At 40.2% G+C, this 21780-nt stretch overlaps 1 protein-coding gene across 1 annotated transcript; it reads left to right on the top strand.

Annotated features, from left to right (window-relative positions):
* The first annotated feature begins 4 nt into the window (after positions 1-4).
* dnajc5ab (DnaJ (Hsp40) homolog, subfamily C, member 5ab) lies at positions 5-21247 on the top strand. Its single transcript, XM_030424405.1, has 5 exons — positions 5-212; positions 15642-15810; positions 16659-16872; positions 17712-17883; positions 17990-21247. The coding sequence occupies exons 2-5, from the start codon at positions 15704-15706 to the stop codon at positions 18085-18087; spliced, it is 591 nt and encodes a 196-aa protein (XP_030280265.1). The 5' UTR covers positions 5-212; positions 15642-15703; the 3' UTR covers positions 18088-21247.
* The last annotated feature ends 533 nt before the right edge of the window (positions 21248-21780 follow it).

Below are 21780 nucleotides of genomic sequence, written 5' to 3'. Positions count from 1 at the left end.
AAGTGGGAGGGTTTCCGCGCGACCGCTCTGCCCGGATTGACAGCTCGCGCCCTGCTGCTGTAGCCGTTAGCGCGGTGGCTCAACTGGCGGCAGTTTGATGGTTTAGCGGCGGAAAACAAAGCTGAACTGAGATGCGAGTGTTATAAAACATCGAGTCACGCTTCACTTGAGACCAAGGAACAGAAGCTGCACTGCTCGGGGCGGAGAAACAGGTAAGACGTGCTCAGAGGTAGCCTGTGGGCTAACATTAGTCAGCTTTGCTGCCCTTGGATTAGTTAGCGGGCTAAGTGCTAGCTGGCTTAGTCAAACCAGGAATATCGCTCAAAGCAGGCTAGGCTATGGGCTGGCTAACCAACATGGATGCTGTGTGTGTTCCTTTGATGCGGTGCCTGGAGATTATCCGCTTTAAACACGGTTTGATTCTCGAGCCGACCGGTATTTTCTAGTTCGGTTGCCAGTCACGAACTGAGAGTCCAGGAGTGTGTGAGATCCAGATCCCGAAGCGTCTCATCGGTTGTTGTGTCTTCTAACGACTCTTGATTTACTCAGTGTTTAGTAAAAAACACATCATAGGATAAATCCGGATTTGTAGTGTGTAGCCCAGTGAGGGACCAGTGTGTTTCTGATCTCCTGTCTGTGGAAATGTTGGAGCGACAGGTGCAACTTCCCCTGCAACTTGTTTTATAGCACGCCAGCAAGAGAGCCAGACAGTTTAAGAGTCTGAATCTGAGTAGTTGAAATGATTTCCATGGTATTGTTCTCAGTGGGGCAGTTCCTATTCTTGGTGTGAGCGAATCTGAAATAGCTGGAGGAGAGCTGCTGTCTTTTCCTGTCCCCATGTGATGTGTATGTGGAGTGGCAGGTGGTAGTCTGAGCTGTCTGTGTGGGTGTAGCAGAGAGCTGTGTCCTCATGGCAGAAGATGTTATAATCATTTCATTATGACTTTAGTTTATTACACTTACAGGTTTGGTTCAGGTCACTAACTTGGCTTGTAATCGTTTTTAATCAGATTTCCTCGGTTGTAAATCAGGAAACACATCCTTTATTTCATCTTTTCAATCCCAACCCACTGAAGTCTTGTTCCATAACAACTTCCCCCCGATCCTTTACAAATGTGAAGCTGCTGGTTATTTGTACTGGTTGTAGATTTCAGTGGAACAATCGAATGTAGTGAATGACATCACTTTAATTACTGTGTCTGCATCACAGGGCTGCAGCTAACTCTTACTTTCATTATCGATTCATCTGCTGATTATTCTTACAATTACTATACTGTTTAGTCCTTAAAATCAAAAAATGTAAGACATTCTCTTTATACTTTCCCAGAGCCCAAATTGCTTATCTTTAACTCAAAGACCAAAGATTACTGATTGTACTGATACATCAGTTGGCAGATATTATCAGCTGATTCTCTGTCATAGATATGTCAGTATTGTCTTATTTGTTGTCTGATAAGTGACGATATGCAAATAATGTTTCTTATAATGCAAGAAGAGACGTTTGGGGTAATATATAACTATGAGATTCCCAGGAAAAAAGTGTTTGATCACCACATTTTAAGGATCATTGCAAAAATATCGACAAATATATATACATTCGATTTCTTACCTCCTTAATATCACCCCTAAAAATAGTATTGCTCAGGTTTTAACATAAAGACACGTACTTTATATACAGTCTATGTAATTTCACACTGATCATTTGTACACATTTGTGAAATAGTTCCTACTACCGAAAATGGCGTGTGAAATGAATGATCTGATCAGTGCGTAGCATCAGCTGCTTCACTTACTGAGCTGGAGTGTAATGATATTAAAATGTTTTTGTCCTTAATTTGTATTATGACTTTTAAAAATATGAGATATTGACGTATCTATAGCCGTACTAGAAAAAGTATATACACAATCTGGCAAAGAGTGTCCTCGTCCAGATGCTGTAGAGGCTCTTTAGGAGGATGGGGTTATCGAAGACAGAGTATCTCCAGCTGCACAGGCAGACGGGTAAGTGTTTTAACAGCCATTACAGTTCAGCTTCAGCCCACACTAAATTCAAAGCCATGACTAGCTATCGGCTGTTCAGATGCATGATATTTTCATTCATTAAGTGCCTAAATGATGCATTAATTGCATCAACTTCAAGGAGTCATCCATTCTGGAAAGTTATCCCTTTTAAAAGTGTCACACCTGAGTCAGCGTTACGTTACAGTACATGACCGGGAAGCATTTGACCAAATCGTATTATTTTCTGAGTCAGCGGGTCTGTGTAAGGGTTCAGCGGATCGGGGGGATGGTGGGTGATGTCATCAGTATGAGCTCTGGTAAGCGGTCATCAGTGACTCACACAAAAGCCAGTCACATCAAATCAGGTTACACCTAGATAACAGAGCCGTAGTAGGTCAGAGAGGGGGATTATCATCGCTGCCACACTGTAGCTCCACTGGGAAATATATGTCAGTCAGCTCACTCGTCACTTATTCTAGAAGGTAGAGCTGCAATATTTTTTGTTGATGCATTAATTAATTACCCCATAGTCTTTAAAATGTCAGCATCACTGTTTTCTAGAGCAGTGTCCAATTTTTATTTTGACATGACCGTAACTCACACTGCATCCTACAAAATAGTAACTTGCATCTTTTCTCTTTACTCAGAATGTTTAAATGCAATTAAAGTTTTTCTACCTCATTTACATGATTTACTTTGCTCATTCTAAAGTGCAGTAACATTAATTAGCGGTGGTGCTGTGAAACAGTTTCCTGTCGGAGTGTCTCTGCTGTGACCCTTGAAAACCTAAAATTATCCCCCAGCTGGGATTCCAGCTTTGGCTCACTGGTATTTGGTATTGATATTTCTATCCTCACATAGAAGACTGATAGGGTTCGTATTCAGTCTCTGACATCAGAATGAGTAACGAGCTGTAGATGACAACAGGAGACAGAAACACATGATTCATGAGGGATTGATTTTCAATTTCCAACCCAATTAATGAAAAGCCAAAGCAGTAGCCTGTATATATTTTTTTCCTTGACAGTGTACTCATATGCTGTTATCTTTCAGTTCTTGTGAGTAATTTAACAGTCTCACAGTGGGGTTAACATGTACGCTGCACTTACAGAAATAGCCAAAGCAGTGAAGTCACAGAAAGCCTTTCAGTCAGCTGTCCAAATGTAAAATGCATTAATGCATGCGTTAATGTGACTTATAGAAGCTGGCGAGAAGTGCAACATTACTGAAAGTTTTAATCCACAGAGAGCAGTGCAGTCGCAGCTTTCTTATCATGTGTGTACATTCATGTAATGCATGTTGATGACAGGAATGCATTTCAGCGTTTTAGATTAATATTGAACGTAATAATTGCTCAGAGTCCAGGTGTGTGATGTAAGAAATGAATGTCCAGTTAATGTAACTTGACAGTGTGAATAGTTTGGTATATTTTGGTGTGTGGGACAGAAGTATACTGTCAGAAATAGTGTAAGTAATTGTTGAGTTAGTCACAGCTGAGCGTGACATTGCTGAAAGGCGGTGCACATGAACAGTAAGTGGGTTTACATTTTTGGCATCACCTTATTGAGCTTCTGATCCACTGACGTCCACTTGGAAGACACAAGAAAAGCATGTACGAGTTTCTCTCGTTGTTAGTGATCAGAATAGTAAATCTATCCCTGTAGTTTATCATCTACAGGTGAGAGCGTCCTCCCTGTCAGACAACTACAGATCCCCTGGAGGAACCAGGCTGTGGCTGCGGTTAGCCTCCAGTCATGAGTCTAGCGTGAGCGTGTCCTTTGGACAGCATGGTGTAACAGTCTTGTGATCAAAAGTCACATGGGAGTGTTAAACATTCACCTTCAGTTTCCCTTCTCCTGTTACTTCAAATGTTTTCTTTCGCTTTCTCACGCTTAACTAATGACTCCTTTCTTTCTCTCTGTCAGTCCATCTCTCTCTCCCTGACCCTGCTGTCTCCCCTCTGTCTTCCTCTGTCTTTCCATCTTCATCACTCTCACTTTCATTTCCGTCCTCCCTCTCTGATCTTTGACAGTGATTTGACATAGATTCGTTCTGCTGGATCATGGATGTTCTCTCTGCAGCGTTCTCTCTGAAGTTCCTCTGTGAAAGTACCCAGTAGCGTGATAAGGAAGCTCTGATGTGATGTGAGAGTTTCACAGAAAACTTGTTAATGGAGACACAGTTTGTCCAGGCACTCTGTTTTATCAAGATTAAGAATAGAACACTATTTTTAGCAGCGCTGGTTTCTCACCTGACTAATACAACCACATTCTTCTTGTTGAGCACTCAGCCGGTCTGCCAAGCAGTCAGTCATATTTGTGCCTCGTCCATTAACATGTTTTATTATAATGTTTCTTCCATAAAATGTAAAAAACATTCTTTGTCCCAGAGCCGAAAGTGACATCTTCATATTGCTTCTTTTGTCCAACCAACGGTCCAGAGTGTTTATTCGCCCAATCAGTAGGATCGGAGCAGAATCTGATGTGACTCCAGCTGTTTATTCCTAATAAAATCTGTCTTTGCACCGAGCCAAACATTTACAGATAACAACTTTACAAACTCAAAATAAGATAAATGCTGTTGCAGTGGGCGGTGACGTCTTCCACTGGAGTTTACAGCACATCTGTGGTTAGTCAACGTAGCAGAGTCCTGGTCGTAACTGTGATGTTTTGTCCTGCACTGTTAGCATGTGTGTGTCCATTGCCAGAGAATGTTGACCGGCAGCTGATTGGCTATTAGCTAATGAATTGGATTGGCCTTTTTGCATCTCAGCATCCCTGTGCCAAGATAAAGACACTGATAGGAAAGCTAATTTGTGTCTAGCTAACCCTTGCTCCAAATGTTGGCTTTGTCTGCACTCATCTCGAGCGTGTCTCTGCGTTTAGTTAAGCAGCTGTTGTGGTTATTTCCAGCTGACAACATATGGATAAATCCTCTCTGTTAAATCAAAGTCAAAGGTAACTTGACTTCTAATTTTGCTTTGAAATTGTTTGCTACTGAACCAAAAGGGCTTCATCAGCAAGGCAGTACATGCAAATATGTCTTCACAGATGACTTTGTAATTTATGGATGTTTCCTGTCGTCATTTGGATGTTTTTGCTCCTGACAAACCTCAAACACACTTCTCTTGGAATAAGATGTGGATTCCTATCATAAAGACCGACACGTCTGTCTTGTCAACACAGAAGCTGTGGTTGTGGTTAACACAAGCGTTGTTCATGGCGGTCGGAAAGGGTTGTGTTCTGTTGTGTGACAAACAACAACTTGTGCAGTCACTTTCATATTATCCACAATTGTAAATATATTGGTGACTTTTTTTTCCGCCATTTATGGCTCTGAGCACAGGAAGATGACACTGCTGTTATTTTTCTTGTATAAATCTGTTCTCAGTTGTTTTTAATAGGAAACATGGCAGGAAACAAGTGATTAAGATGTCTGGGAGCAGGTTTGGAGATTCCTTGCTCTAAACGTGGAATTTCATTTTTGTCACCTGAGCAGAGCAAAACAAGAATGAGTTTTTAAAAAATCATCCAACACTCATCTTGTTTAATCTACGTTGGTGACTGTTTGTGTGAGTTATTACTGAGATGTGCCAGTGATTGGTTTCCTGTACTGTATGCACATGTGTAGCAGCTGTGTTTACTCTCTCAGCATAACATTGAGGTTGCATTACCATCTATTGTCAGGCAGGAACGGCTGCAGGGCTGCGTGTGTTTGTAACCCAATCTCATTAAATTCAGAGCTACAAGAAGCAATGACTGCATCTGTTTGTGTTTATTTTTCTGCATGAAGCCTCATTTTTATTGTACTTCTATAACTAAGGCTGCAACATAAGATACTTGATTAATCTTCCTATTATTTTGTCTAGTAAATTATAAGTTTTGTCTATAAAATGTAAGAAAAAAGTGAAAAAATGTATAATATACATTTCTTCAGGCCAAAGTGGCGTCTTAAACTGTCTTGTGTTGCTTTTGTTCCCCCTAAAAAGCCAGACAAGCATTATATGATGTGTACTTGTGTGCTCTTTCTTACAATTTGCCTCTTACCAGTTTTTTGGGGGGCTGCAACCTTTTCTTTCATTTTTAGTCTATAAAAAGCAAATAATGACTGATGCACATCAAATATGCCAAACATGGAGCCAAAAGTGTTTAAAGTTATAGCTTTTGATCTGAAAGAATGAAAAGAGAGAATGTCGCGTATTAGAAGCCGAAATAAGAACTGTTTGGTATTCGACAAGTGATTTAGATGTGATGTTCTTGTCCATCCATTCTCTCTCCCAGCTCTTTCATGATGAGCAGCTAAACAAAGTGAGCAAATAAATGGCTCACAAGCATTTAAACTCCATCATCAGAGCCACGTAGATAACAGCAGACAGAAGGTGTGGTCAAATTCTCAGAAGACCACTTAAAGATTAATATCTGAGCAGTGAGTGAGGAGCTGAAAGTGTGTGTAACCTGCTGTGTGAAACACTGCACGGCCTGTTTGTGTTTACAAGTTAATTCTTTCTGATAAACCAAATGGAACCTCAGTATTTTTCCTTATATAAGCAGTGTATCCGCTCTGTGCATTTTTGTAAAATGAGTGTGGAAATTCATGAAATGCAGTAGCTCAATAATTAATCATCACCATGTAATACTAATGCCATCTAACTAGGGTTAAACAGGGTGACATGAGGAGGAGAGACGGTGAAGGGAAGCGTAAATGACTCTGAGTGGTGTTTGGACATGGAAAGGAGGTTGAGCTGAGGGATGGAAATGGTAAGAAATAGGATACATTGGAAGTACCAAAGAGGGGTAAAAAATGTGTTAAGAGGAGAAAAAGGTCTCATCTTAGACTGAGTAAAGAGAGCGGAAGAGACGTGGCGACACACTAATGAGGAAGTGATGACAAAGGTATTGTGCAGGAAGGAAGAGGGAGGGACGGAGGAAAGTCTGTTGAAAGGAAGAGCGATGGAGCACTGGAGAAGAGGGAGGGAAAGAGAATCATGCAAGATTTCTAGCAAATGTTTGAAATGAAATCAAATTAACTTGGGAATCAGGTGTGTCTTCACCTGCTAGGGAGCAGAATGATTGTGCAAACCCATCATGTCATGTTGCTTAATATAGTCAGCAGCAGATATGAGGAAGTCAAGCTGGACTGAGCTGAAACATCAGTTTGATGATTAATTATTGCTCATTGACTTCCAGCTTCTCAGCTTTTAAGATTTTCTGCTTTTCTTTCTTTGATGTGGTAGTAAAATGAATGTCTTTATGTTTTTGATTACTGGTCAAACAAAAGAAGCAATCTGAAGAGGTCACCTTGTAGTGTTGGGCCAATGGACAATCCTGCGTTTGTGACATGTGGGAGAGAAAATAAAGAACCAATATGTCACCATGTACTGTTTGATAGGAAACCAGCTCAGTTGGATGAACCCAAGATGTTTGGTTAGATCAGTGTCAGGGTTGTTTCATGTCTACAGGACGCTATCAGTGTGTTTCTCTCGGTCGAGCCATTGTTATTTGCATTTCCTAGCTTAGCTTCCTCAGTGAAACTAGTTGGCTAACAAGCATGTGGTGCAGAGATGTTGTATTGTTGTGTTTCATTTAACCTCTGCAGCCTGGACATTATTGAGTAGTGTTTGTCTAATGTATGTGCTGTATATGATAATTATACAGAAGAACTGATGATGGGAACAAAGAGAAGGATTAAAATTTAAATAAAACTGAGACTAACAATCATCCCAACAGGCCTTAGTGAACGAGAAGGAGAGTTAGAGATGTACAAGACGTTCTCCCTGCATCATTGACATTACATCTGCACTTTCTTTATTTCATTTTGTGAAGCCTGACACTCGCTGTGTGTGTTTGCATGTGTGTGTGTGTGTGTGTGTACACAGACAGCAGCTGGTGTCTGCTGTAGTGGGTAATACTAACTAATGATCCATGTCTTCCCTACTGGGCAGAAACGAAGGAGGCAACAGTTAGAATAAGTCGTGACTCATGTTTTGTAAAAAGACTGAAAACTGCTGTTTTCTGCAGCAGTCTGATGATCCTCTGTATACAGGCTTAAAGGGACATTTCCCCCAAACATTTTTACACTGTTCAAAAAAACAAAACAGTGATGCACCTTGAACTCCTGGTTACATTTTTTAAGATATTATGTTCATGGTTTGCCGTTGTACAAGCTTCCATGTACAGAGTTTTTGTCCTCGCTGCAGCGGACCCGGGTTACACTCCCGGCCTGAGGCCCTTTGCTGCGTGTCACTCCCCTCTCTCTCACCCTGTTTCCTGTCCAAGTCTTCAGCTGTTCTATCAATAAAGAAAAAAAAAAGATATTATGTTCATAACAATCTACTTTAGGGAGAGAATTTGCTTTGTTTACTAGAGCAGCACTGATAATAATTGCTGAACACAAAATAAATCATCATGTGTTTTTTTGAGACTGATATTGCTATTGCGATATCAGTCATGATGGGGAAGATGTTTAGGGGGATTATTTCATTATATATCAAAATATCCAGTTTAATCTCACAGGGGAGGAAAGAAACCAGAAAAAATGCACATTTTAGAAGCAGGAATCAAAGGCTTTTAACTTTTTTCTTTCTTAGAATATGATATGATTACCAGTTGACAACTTATATTTGATAATGTTAACTTAATGTTGACAACATTATACATTGCAGCTTGAGTAATTATGGGACTTTGTCGGGTTCTATGCCAAACAAGCATGCTTCATTTAAAAAGGTATGTTGTGACACATTTGACCTTTTTATTACCTGTTTTTAAACCACAGAAGAAGATGATGTTACTTAGAGTCCCTTATAACAACGACACATGTGGACTTGTGGGTTCAGACAGGTTGTAGTGGCCAGTGTCGCTGGGTGTTGCTGGGATCGAGCTGAGGAGCTCCGTGAACCTGCCCTGGACAAACACAGGGTTAATACCAGGTTGAAAGTAAAGCCAAACACACACTTATCCCATCAGGAATGGGATTTGCTGGGGTTTGCTCGTTTACCTGAGGTTATGCCGAACACTAGAGTGTTCTCGTATCGCGCTCATTGTGTTGATTTAGCTGTTTGATTTATGACAGCCAGGTTGTGATAACTGTAATCATGATAAAATGCCAGCATCACCGCCGTGTAATTAGCTGTACTTTACCCTGCTGTTACAGCTCTGATGATAAGAATCAACTCACTAAAATATCACTTACACACATGGAACTCACTCGAACAAATTGCGTGTCATTTCAAATTTGTTTGGACTTAATTTTTGGAAAAAGTGACAGTCTGTATAAGCATATTGTGGAGCATATACACAAGTCACTGTCGTGTCACAGTTATCTGTTGAAGATTTTGAGATAGAGACACTTTTTGGCACACAGGAAGTGACTTCTCTAAATCTTAAAGAGAGCAACTGCAAACTGCCACAAAAACCGCTCAGAGGAAGCACTTTCTTCAGATAAAGTAGCCCCGTCACGAACAAAAGATCTTTGGCTTTTTGAATAAAATGTAGGTTGCAGTTTACAGTCGTCTCACTGTTTGTGTGTGAGTAAAGTGACAGCTTCTTTTGATGAAAGCTGACAATAAAAACCCTGGCCTATTTTCCCTCAATCTCCCCTGCACACACACACACACACGCACACACGCTTAAAGCAGAAGAGCAGCTGAGAAAAACAGCTTTAAATATTTAGACATTATAATTGTGACTCCAGACTCACACACACCATTACACAACCAGCATGTGCTCCAACCACTGGACTGGTGAAATGAACTCATGACAGGAGAACTGCTGATATGGATCTCAGTAAAGGAAAGTAATCACCTCTTTAATCTCACTTCATGTCTTTAGCAAGGACCAAAACTCCCAACTTCCCCAGTAGAGCTGCTTTTGTTCTGGACACGTCCTTTTCTCAATGTTAAAGGGACAGCTCACCCAAAAATCTAAATATTTCTCCTCTTACCTGTATTGTTATTAATCCACCTGGACTGTTTTTGTGTGAGTTTGAGAGTTTTGGGAGATATCAACTGCAGAAACAGCAGTGTCTCTTTCCAGAAATCATGACCTGGTTACTCAACATCATCCTCAGACCTTATTGATGGTAGTTTTCATGCAGGAACCAAACTATTTGTTTTGTTGCCTTTGTCATGTTTATCTTCTGCTGATGTTGTAAAGGGATTTATGTGCGTGCATGTAGTTATAAACACACAGACCATCTCATGTGTTGTTGTATTTGGTGTTATTAAGCAGTCAGGCATGAAGACTCACTCAGTGTACAGGCAGCTCTGTCTTTGGCAGCTGTTCAGATGTTCACAGGCTGTTTGATGATGTTTCGTTTGTTATGGAGACGATTTTTACATCTTGCAGATCCCTCAGTTACACAACCTTGGAAAGCAGAGTAGAACAATGTGAGTGTCTGGACTTGATGTTGTTTTACGTCTTTGTTCTGATCAGTGAGGGTTGTTATTCTGAGCTAAAGTTACGGACACATTCTGTCAGGTTGAGCAACACGAGATGTTTTGCCTTAATGTTCAGTGCTTAGAAACATTTTCTTAAGATTCTGAATTGATAAGCACATTTTGTACATTGATTTATGTTGTTCATGAGGTTTTATCCACTCTTTATCTCACCTCAGTCTATTTTAGTTGTTTGGATTCTTTAATCTTTGATTCTTTCTTTTTTAATGTGCATATGAGGAATCTGAAGTGTTTTTGGACAATTCAGAAACTTTAATTGAAATAGAGGTTACAGAAAAATATCAGAAATGTTGATTTCAGTGGCTTTTGCTGGTTTTCTTTGTCATTTATGTGTATGAAAAGAGTATGGACTTTTAATCGATTGTGTAAATAACTGACTGATTGATCAATACAGAAAATAAACATTTTGCCAAATTTTGGGAAAGGTTTGCAAATTAAAAAGCAGGACTCTTGTATGCTAATATCATGATATGATGTGATCAGGTGAACTTGAGGCTGAGCTGCAGTTTTACTCCCTCAGTGGATAAAATTCAATGAGAAAGAAAAAGTGAGACTCAGGTGTGGAAGCAGATTTCCATATGCAGTCTCACACTCGCACTGTAAGACACAGACCATATGCTGTCCGCCTCTTTACGCACTGTGTTAATTCTCTCCACTCTGTTTCTCCCTCTGAATGGCCAGTTCGACTCACAGCTCATTCAACAAAACAAAATCTCATTGGCCACCGGCTCGGGGAAGGGGGGCGGAGTCTTCAGGTCACAGCGTTCGGATGTGATTGTTCACCACACACACACACACACACACACACACACACACAGTCACTCAACATGTAGATAATCCCTGGGGTATGGATGAATCACCCTCATTGGTTAATCCCAGTCAGGTGGGTGGTGAAACTGTGTTGTGATTGGTTAATCTGAGGCACAGCAGTGGGCAGGATTTAAGGAGGTGTTAAATCAATGTGTTGTCAAGCGTGTGTAGGGTTGCCATGGCAATAAGTGCCATCTGGTGCTGTATAGGGTTTTGGACTAATGGCTGACCATAAATGAGGACTTTAAATAATAGAGATATTTTCGTCACCCTGGTGTCTTGTTCTATTTATTTAGGACACACTGACCTGTAGCTTTTCAATGTGTGGTGTGTTTGTTGATGGCGTGTGTTTCTTGGTTCAAAGTTTTGTGTGTGTTTTAAGATTACCCCTGTATGTTTAGGTTAACACACACTGACAATCTGCAAAAGCTAAAGCTAGCCTCCTACCACTCACTGCCTCATGTCAACTCACACACCCAGATTTGCTTATAGCCATCGGCCAAGGTCACTAAAATGACCCACTCAGTGAATGTGCCACATATCCTGAATAATACTAGTTAGTCTGTATTTATCATTGTTATGTCAATAAAGAGCCTAGATGTAATTCAAGTTGGGTAAAGCAGATAGCTGAAGGATCAGTCGGGGAAAACACACTTTAAATGTAGATACCAGTGTGTGTTTAAACTCACCTATCAGGGTTGTTATAGTTAACTAAAACCAAGTACAGTCAAGTTGATTTATACGTTGAGCAAAGTGCTGTACAAAGTAGTCATGTTGCATTGTGGCAAAAACAGTCATAAATAGTATAAAAAGGCACAATAAAAACATAAATGGCAATAATAAAATACAAGTTGTATGAAATAATGTGCACACATGTAAAAAAGACACAGAAGAAAACTTGTAAAATCAATTTATAATAAATAAAAGATTATAAAATACTAAAACCAAGAGAATCCAGGAAATGTTTGTATTGTAATATTCTATAATTATGTAATATTTCGCCTGACATGTAAACACTATAATATACTTACAAAAAAATATAAGCTTAAATGAGCAAATCCACTGTGGAAACTGACTGAAATAAAAATTATAAACTAAATTATAAAAAGAAACTGATGAAAAATGCTAAATGAATAACTCCAGCAGATAAACCTATTATGTTGTATAAAATGTTGAAATATTCCTGTAACTTTATTCACGGCCGATGCACCATGCCTTTTACTAAATATGATACACTTATCATCACATTGGTGGTTGAAATAATAATATGAAAGTAGCCTGAGGTAGAGTAGAGTAATTTGGTTTCTATATTTTAGCCTCCTAAGAATAAATATCACACCACTTACTTGGTTTAAATATGTGTCTGAATCACACTGATGTAACTGTGATGGGAACCTTGCACTTGTTACAATACTCAGCCCATGAGTCACAGTGTGATAATTGCTCATCAGGAAGGTGCAGGTTCTGGTGTGAAGACGGCGTGAAGCTTCTTTTCCTGTTAATTTAAGTCTCGCAGTCTGCTCCGGTCTGTCTGTGTGGCTGAATTGGCTTAGCGTGGTCTCTAAGCCTGCCAACCCCCAAACACCGGCTGTCTGACAGGGTAGTATCGACCTGTCACTGCTCAGCTCACAGGTCAGGAAGTGGATTTCCTTCAGGACGTTAAAACTTAAAATCTATTATCTTAACTCTTTCTGATCATGAATAACAAATTCACCTGTACTGCATTAGTGTCCAAGTGAGCATCCGTTCTTGAAATACTCACACAGCTTGTAATCTTCTCTTTTCCTGCTTAAAGCTGGTTTATCAGCCCACTCCTGTTATTGTTGTTGCCAATGGGTGTATTGTGTTTGTCAGTGTGCTGTGGTCTGGTTGAAGTAGCTTATTGTAATGCCTGCTGTACACAAGCCCCGCAGCCCCACACCGGGTGGATTTACTCTGTTATTTCTGTGAGGCCTCCGCTCGGCGGACTGACCTGCAGTACCCGCCCTCACTCCACTGATCTCCTGCAGCTCTTGCATCTATTTCATCATCTTTTTAACAAGAAACTGTGTGGTAATAAGATTCTTGCTAAAACGTCAACTGCAAAATCACCTGTTTCTTAGGAGCGCTCTGTAGCTACAGCAGCTTAGGGCTCTGTTATTCACAGTAGGTTTCACATAATAATCGCGAATCTATGCACGAATGTCTGAAATCTATTTTCTGAATGTTAATAAGTAGTGTGGTGTTGACGGAACGAAAAAGACAAAACTAAACTTCAAGGGTAGTGCAGCACCCGGACCAGGCAGCGGCTGCAAGCGTTTCTTTTTTAATTAATGATTGCATAATTACCTTTGCAAGACGAACGTTAAGCAGGTCACTGCTGGACTTAAAACATTAATAACACAGCAGAGCTCAGCCCCTTATTTTGTAATCCACATACACACATGCATGCTTTCAAGTTGATAAATTAAATAATGCTGTCAGCCTTTTAAAATAAAAAAGCTGCACATTGTTTTTCTTCGATTTCCAGTTGTGTCTCATATTGTATTCAGCAGATTAAGAACACCAATAATGGTTTTACACACAATAAACTGGAGCAATAGACTGAAAATAGTGCCACTTTTTGTATTCGTTTAATCAATAATCAAATTATAATGAAGTTCTGTGGTGCTGCATAGATGCCCTGGCCCACAAATTGGTTTTCAGATGTAAGAGGAGGAAACATGTTTATAGTCCAGCCAGAGAAAAGAGAATTCCTTCACTTCCATCAGGATTTAACCAACACTTCCTTTAAAACTGCATGCATTTTTGATATTGGACCAACTGGCTGGTGTAACAGTAAGCGCTGTTTAAGACAAAGTTAGCCAGAGAGTGTCTCATTAGTTGAGAGTTCAGTTCTGGTTCAGGTTTGATGTCTGTTTATCCACCAGCCACACAAATAAGCTCTGGTGCTGATGTAGAGAGAGAAACTGAGAGACGGGGATAAAAGAGAGCACACAGGAGAGAAAGTGGGACACCACAGAGGCTAAATTAACGGATGCTGAAATCTGACTTTGTTTGGTCTGTTTTTATTGTGGTTACTTGTTAAATTTTAAAAGATTCAGATCGACATCTGAGCCGCCCTCTGTTAGTGTCTTCACACAGATTTAATCTGCTGAGAGAAGGCGACGATGAACTTGTTATCTCACATACAGATGACCTAGTTTAGTTAAAATCAGTGTGTTATTGTTTGGCAGTGTGACAGATGTGAGGTGGATGAACACGATATACTATATATTGTATTTTAATATACATTTAGTATATTTCAGTATTGGCCCAGAGGTTTAATCGGGTAGCAGGACATAACAGAGCTGACTGAATTTCCTCATCTTCTTTTTGGGGGTGAACTGTCCCTTTAATTTAAACTTAATGTGCATGCCTTTAGTGGAGACTTGTGTGCTGCTGTGTTCTCTGAAAAGTAATGTTAATCTATAGATGTACCCCTGTCTGACATGAGGAGGAATTTCAAAAACAATATTTAGATGAATATGTTTGTTGCTGCCTGAAGCGGCGTGTGTGTGTGGAGTGTGGTGAGTGTGTGGGGTGTGTGGAGTGTAAGCATCTTGTTTACTTCAGCTCCTGCGGTGAGGTGAGGTGAGGTGAGGTTCCTTCAGGACACAGAATATTAATCTCTCTTTACACACCTGCCTACCTGCCTGGCTGTGTGACATCAGCTTAGGTCACCCCGACTGACTTCATTTATTCCTTTCCCCTCCTCGACACATCACACCCTTAAATCCCACAACACCATATTAACTAAGAGGTCGGTCACCGCTTCACCACCTCTCAAAAGGTGGGATTTGATCTTTACCTCCTGCTGTATTCGTCTCTTTTTCTAATATCGCTTTATTTTTTTCAGTTGCTGCCAGTAAAAAATGATAAATACGAATAAACAAAAAGTCAGATCATTGTGCAATTTTTCATTGTGACTTCCTGTGTCCACTGTGTGGCGTTATAAAACACTTAAACTACAACTTTTCATCACAAGTGTCTTAAGGTTGTCTCGACAAATTCTAAGTTACTTGAGCTTGAGTTTGAAACTTTCACCTGCCATTTGGAGACCAGATCGGACAGAATTTAAATGGATTCTGACCGTCACACAGCAACATTTTTCTGCAGCATTTCTGTAAAAGTATTTAACTAGTGTTGTAATTTAACATTTTTGCCTAACGCAACATATACACTGGATTATTTTGTCAATATCTGAAAGAAAATGTGCAGGACGGAAAGCAAGAAGGGCCAGTTGAAGGACTGGGAGGGAACAATATGAGAAATAATGGAAACAGAGTGACTTGTCTTTGATTTGAACCTTTCAGCTCATCAGCCTCTTTTCCCCTCTTTTCTTGTTTTTACCCGACAGGTGAGAGGCTGACAGAGCGAGGGAGCGAGTAACAGAGAAGGAACAAAAGAGAGAGAGAGGCCATGGAGCAGCAGAGACAGAGAACTCTCTCCACATCTGGAGAATCGCTGTACATCGTGCTGGGAGTCGACAAGAGCGCCACCACAGAGGACATCAAGAAATGTTACAGGTATCTGTTAACACACACAAGATTAGACATTTACCTTTATTGGATTCATCTATTGTTAAATCCGTTCTGGAGCTAGGCAGCTAAGAATTGCACTATATGTTGTGCAGAGTCCACAAATTCTTTCCTCCAGTAGAATTTCAGATACTTGTTTAAAAAAGGACTCTGGTAGAAGTAGAAGTACTGATTGAACTTGTTTACTCCAGCAAAAGTAATAGATTACAGGCTCTGACATGTACTCAGAGTATCAGAGTAAAAAGTCTCCCTCTGAAGGACATTTGTGCTCAAAGCTAACTGAAGCTCACGTCGTATTAATAGAATTCAAAGACTATTAAAGTTAAAGGTAGAATCAGTAGGATTTGTCCCAGCTGTTCCTGAACGCACCACAAAGACAGTTGATTGTTGAGTCTCTTTCCCAGGACGTCAAATAGACACATGTTGGGTTGGTAAAGCGTCCCGAGCAGCAACAAAGAGAGAAAATCAGAAACTCCAGGCAGACGGCTGCAGGGTCGCTCCACCTGTCATGTTGATGTTTTATGTTTTGAACCACTAGAGGGAGCCAGAGGCCGGTGACACTTTCTTAATGGGTCAAATCAATGAGATTAAATCAGGTTACTGCTGGTTATTAAACAGACAATCTTAACATTTCTGTCACTCTGAGTGTAAAACAAGAAAAAATTCAAACAATAAACAAGAAAATAATGAAAAGTTGTTGCCTTTCTCAGTGGAACCGAGCAATCATTCAAATCATCACCAGAAGTCTGCTGTGTTTAAGGCCTGCTGGAGTTGTTTATGTGTGTTTGTGCGCTGTTTTCTTTAATCCATCCTTCATTCTCTCTGTCTCTGTGCAGGAAACTGGCGTTAAAGTTCCACCCGGACAAGAACCCGGACAATCCAGATGCAGCCGAAAAGTTTAAGGAAATCAACAACGCCCACTCCATCCTGAGCGACGCCACCAAGAAGAACATCTACGACAAATACGGCTCGCTGGGGCTCTACGTGGCGGAGCAGTTCGGAGAGGAGAACGTCAACACCTACTTCGTTCTGTCCAGCTGGTGGGCGAAGGTGAGATGATTCATGAGAATATCACCTGATGTCAGTGAGCCTGTTGTTTTCTGCTGTTTTTAGATCATTCCACAACTTTCCAAGTCTTTTGTTGCTCCTGTCACAACTTTTTTAATGAGAATGAAAGAATAATGAAGATGATGAAGTCAAACATTAAGCATATTGTCTTTGAACTTGTTTCCAAGTGAGTGTAATCATCGCATTCTCCTTTATTTATGTTTTTCACAACATCCCGACTATTTTAGAATCAGGGTTGTAATTTAAAATAACTTCACAACCAAATACAAATGATCTTAATCTGTCTAAACAACTGGCTCCTCCACTGATGATTTACTGTAGGTGTTTTAAATCAAATAATCCTTAATAGGGCTGCAACTAACCATTATGTTCATTGATGTTTAAATTATTAGAAAATGTTGAAATGCTTCCTGAAGCCCAAAGATATTCAGTTTACTGTCACAGAGGGAGCAAGAAAGCAGAAAGTATTCACATTTAAGAAGCTGAAATACGAGGATTTGACTTTTCATAAAAGAAAAAATACTCAAACTGATGATACCTCTTAAAATGTTGTTATCAGACACTTGAGAATAAGATATGTACGTGGTGCAGTCAGGATATTAAAGCACTGAAACTGTAAACTTCACCAGGAAACACTGAATCATGAATGAGCCCGAGGAGAAGTGAATACTGTCTGACACTCAGCAGTGTATTTGATATTCAAACAAGATTTTCCAAGCGTTAATTGTTTGTTTTCCTTTTCGCCTCGACATGTTTACCTTCATCAGTTTGTCGTCTGTTTAATATTTAATATCTCATCGTCTCGGCTCTCCGTCCCGCAGGCCCTGTTCGTCTTCTGCTGCCTGTCCACAGGCTGTTATTTCTGCTGTTGCCTGTGCTGCTGCTGTAACTGCTGCTGCGGTAAATGTAAACCTCGGCCGCCGATGGATCAGGAGCCCGAGTTCTACGTCTCCCCCGAGGACCTGGAGGCCCAGCTGACCGCTGACGAGAGAGGTGAGGGCTGCGACGCATCGATGCTGCAACAAACACACAAAGGTTCCCCGTGAGGAGTTTATTTTAAACCTTGTTATAATGTTTTTGTTTGTTTGTGTATCCTCAGATGGCGGCGAGCCCATCGTGATGCAGCCGTCCTCCGCCACAGAAACCACCACGCTCACCTCTGATGCCCACCACAGCTACAGGACCGACGCATACTAGACACACACACACACACACACACACACACACACACACACACAATCAGCTCCTCCACAATCACAGGACGATGCTAACACAATCTCAACACGTTTCTCATCAGTTCATCTGTTATGTTTCTCTTCAGCTGTTCAAAAAGGCCAAAAAAAAAAATATTTAAATGATACCACACACACAAACACACACACACACACACACCAGCAAATGCTACATAAAATCATCACTCAAAGTCAGCCTGAGCTCAGCAGCTCTGACCAAACTTTTATCTTTTTAAATGTTAATTTATCGTGGAGTGAGTCGAGGAAGATGAGGAGGACGAGGAGGACAATAAAAACAGTTCTTGTAACATCAGTTTCAGACCGGATCAGACCAGTTTTATTACCCAGGATGTCAAATATTCAATCAGGAGCACATCTAGTTATTTGAAGGGGTAAGAGGTATACAAATTTAAAAAATCTGAAGAAAGTCGAAATGTGGGGGATTCTGTTGAATGTATCTTCAATCATTTTGTAAATGTAAGTTTAAAGCACAAGTTATACTTGCAGGCAGTCTGCATGACATGACATCACCTGCGACTGCAGACTGTCTGCACACAGTCTAAGCTTTTGTTGCACACTGAACTCGTGGATCGTTCACAGCACAAACATGTTGGCAGACACGTAGTCTGAACAGAACCGGGTCTGCTGCTCAAGTCCACGTCTGTCTTGAATGCCTGGTGTCCTCTCCTGATTTTTTAGAAGTTGAAATACATTCAACTTTTCAAGGCACACAGTTGCACTGCTCTTTTCATTCTCAACATATAATGACCAGTAGCAAACAGAGCTGTCTTGCACAAAACACGCTCTTTAAAAACGTTGTTTGACGCAGCGACGAGTCTTTGTGTGTCTTTTTCAACCTGAGAATGACGAACACGTGGTCTGCTTTTAGCTCGCTGGGAAACGCTTATCAAAGCCTCTCTGTCGGCCCACCGCCGGCTGGAAGTAGGTCAGAGATCCCGTCTTTATGTTCCATGAGCAGTTGATATGCCTGTGTGGGGGTTTATTTGTCATGAGCAGCATGCAGCTGGTGCCACACTGGCATCGATTCCCCCGCACTTCAGTCTGGCTCTGCTTCCTCATTCTGAAGTTTTGCTTCAGTGAAAGGAAACGGAACATGTGATCACCATCGTGGAGCATTTCCTTAAGATCTGAACTAATTATTTCTGATAAATTTGCCACTCTCAGTGTGTCAGCTGTCAGCACTTCATGAGCAATCAGGCGAGGTTTCAGCTGACAGACACACAGAAACACACTTCCTTGAGAAAATACTGGAAGTCCTGCAGCTGCCGAGACTGAATCTTAATCAGCTTTGGCACATGTGACCGCGACTGAGCGGATACCTGGAAATCCACATCAGTCAGCAGACACACAGTCCCGCTCAACGTTAACTGTGACTGCTGTGTTCCTCCACTCCATCACAGATCATCCTCGGAGAGTGTGAACAAATTTGCTCTCACGTTTTGAAAACCTAGTGGCCCACAACGACAAATCCGAATATGATACCCTCAGATGGAGAACAACTAAATAAAGGAAGAATCGTTAGGAAGGATCTCTCTCACAGGACAGACAGTGGTATGGACATGTGGTAGTACGGTCCTTCTCCTCTTCTTCCTCACTTCTTCCTTCTGTTATGTTGAATCCACTCACATGACAGATTGAGCTTCCTGCCTCACATTGAAAGCCGTGTGTGTGCTGAAGAGTCCAGTGTTATTACAAGTCCATTAACATACGTCAGTGGAAGAACAGACATACACACTGATTGAGCCCCTTTTTTTTTGTGTTTGTCTGTTTATTTTTAGTTTTCAATTTGTTTTGTGGGAAAGTAAAAATGCTGTACATGTCGTGTAAACTGTATGTTTAGATTTCACTGTATTTCTTTGCGTTGGTCAGAAGTTTGAACACTATTTTTTCTTTCTTTCTTTTTTCCGTTTGTCTCCGTAGAACTGCTTCTCATTGTTGTTATTTTTTTTCTTATTTATGTTGTTAATGAAGGGAGGATATCCATATCCAAAGTCTTATATGTTCGTTTTTGTAGATGATAACAATCCTCATAGCATCTGAAGAGCAGTTTACAACAATCACACTGATTAGTTAGTCTAATTATATGTCACTTTTTTTTTTAGTAGTCTTTCCTCTTTTTTTTGTAGCAGTCCAGCTCTACTATAGTAGAAAATACAGGAACATTGTGCTTGTTTGTGTCAACTATTTTAATTTTTATAAAAAGAAACAACAAAAAAAAGCACCTACACTGAACCAAACAGGCTAATTTATTCACTATATGTTCTTTGATTCCTCACTCCAACACTTTGTTCATTATGTATTTATACATATCATGAGAAAGTGCAATAAATCTCTTCCATGACTCCACTTTAAATTTCAAACGTGGTTTCAGGGAATCTGCAGGTTCATAAAAAGTCTTTTAAAAAAGTCCTAAAAATCAAGTAAATACAAATTCCAGCCCAGAGTTAATATACATCATGTCGTCTCCATTGAAGACATTTGACTAATTGAACAATAAAAAGATCTTTTAACGGCCCAAAAAGGGTTTTGTGAAACCTGCAGATATTCTGTTTTCACCAGATTTTCTCTTTTTATGCTTCATGTCATGTGACCACTGAAATGCCACATTGTTAAACCCCCCAAAATCCCTCCTTTTTCTTTTTTCTCATTTTACTTCTATCGACCAAACACGCAACGGTGTCTGAGTGAATGCAGCGTGAAGCCTGAAACACACAAACCTGGAGTCAAGAAGCTTCCATAGCGAGATCTAAAACGACGGCATAATTAACAAGAACTTATCTACGTGTGAATATAGCGACCAGACAATAATAATAATAATAAAAATGAAGCATTATTTTATTTATTTAATTTTTTTTCTTATGTTTTTAATAACCGATTAACGACTAGTGGAGAGGATGTATAGAATTTTAGACGTAAACCATTTTGACAACGAGGCGACAAAATGGCGGACCCGCTGTATATACACGCAGTGGCACAGTACATAGAGACGTAGAGGTTTTCTGTTTTTAGCATGGACTGATCATGTTTGCGTCTGTCAGGCAGACGTGTGCGTCAATGAAGTATCTGATGTACTGTTGTAAAATAAATGTTTCTGTTGCTTCAGAGCCTCGTTTCTCACTGTCAATTTCTTTCATTTAAAATTGGAACAACTTGTGTTTATTACTTCAAATTAGGGTCATGTGGCCTAAAGAAGTCAAGGTAACGATATTGTGATATATCTATAGAACATTTGAAAAGAAAAACTCAGTTAAATCTATCTTTAACTTTGTTTTTTGCCATAAAAAATGATGACAGAAGAACAGAAGAGGATCGAGACAGCTGCCCTGTGGGACACCACCATGCATTTTACACAATATATTGAATGTGAAACACCTTTTTTATTGGGGGGGGGACTTTAAAATACTTAATTGATCTTGGCTATAATTCCCTGTCCACATGTACTATTTGTTTTTATTGTAGTGTTGTTAGAATTGACCAAAGGTTAGACAAAGATGTTGTGTTAAAATATTATGCTACTAATAATACAATTAGTACTGCACTGCGTCTCTACTGAAGTCGCCCAGAAGAAGCATGTCTACAAAGAAAAGAGGAGGATCGAGACAGCTGCCCTGTGGAACACCACAACATATTTTATACA

Source organism: Sparus aurata, chromosome 7 (assembly GCF_900880675.1).
Source record: "Sparus aurata chromosome 7, fSpaAur1.1, whole genome shotgun sequence".
In the NCBI taxonomy this organism is placed as follows: Eukaryota; Metazoa; Chordata; class Actinopteri; order Spariformes; family Sparidae; genus Sparus; species Sparus aurata.
This window is presented reverse-complemented; position numbering and strand designations above follow the sequence as displayed.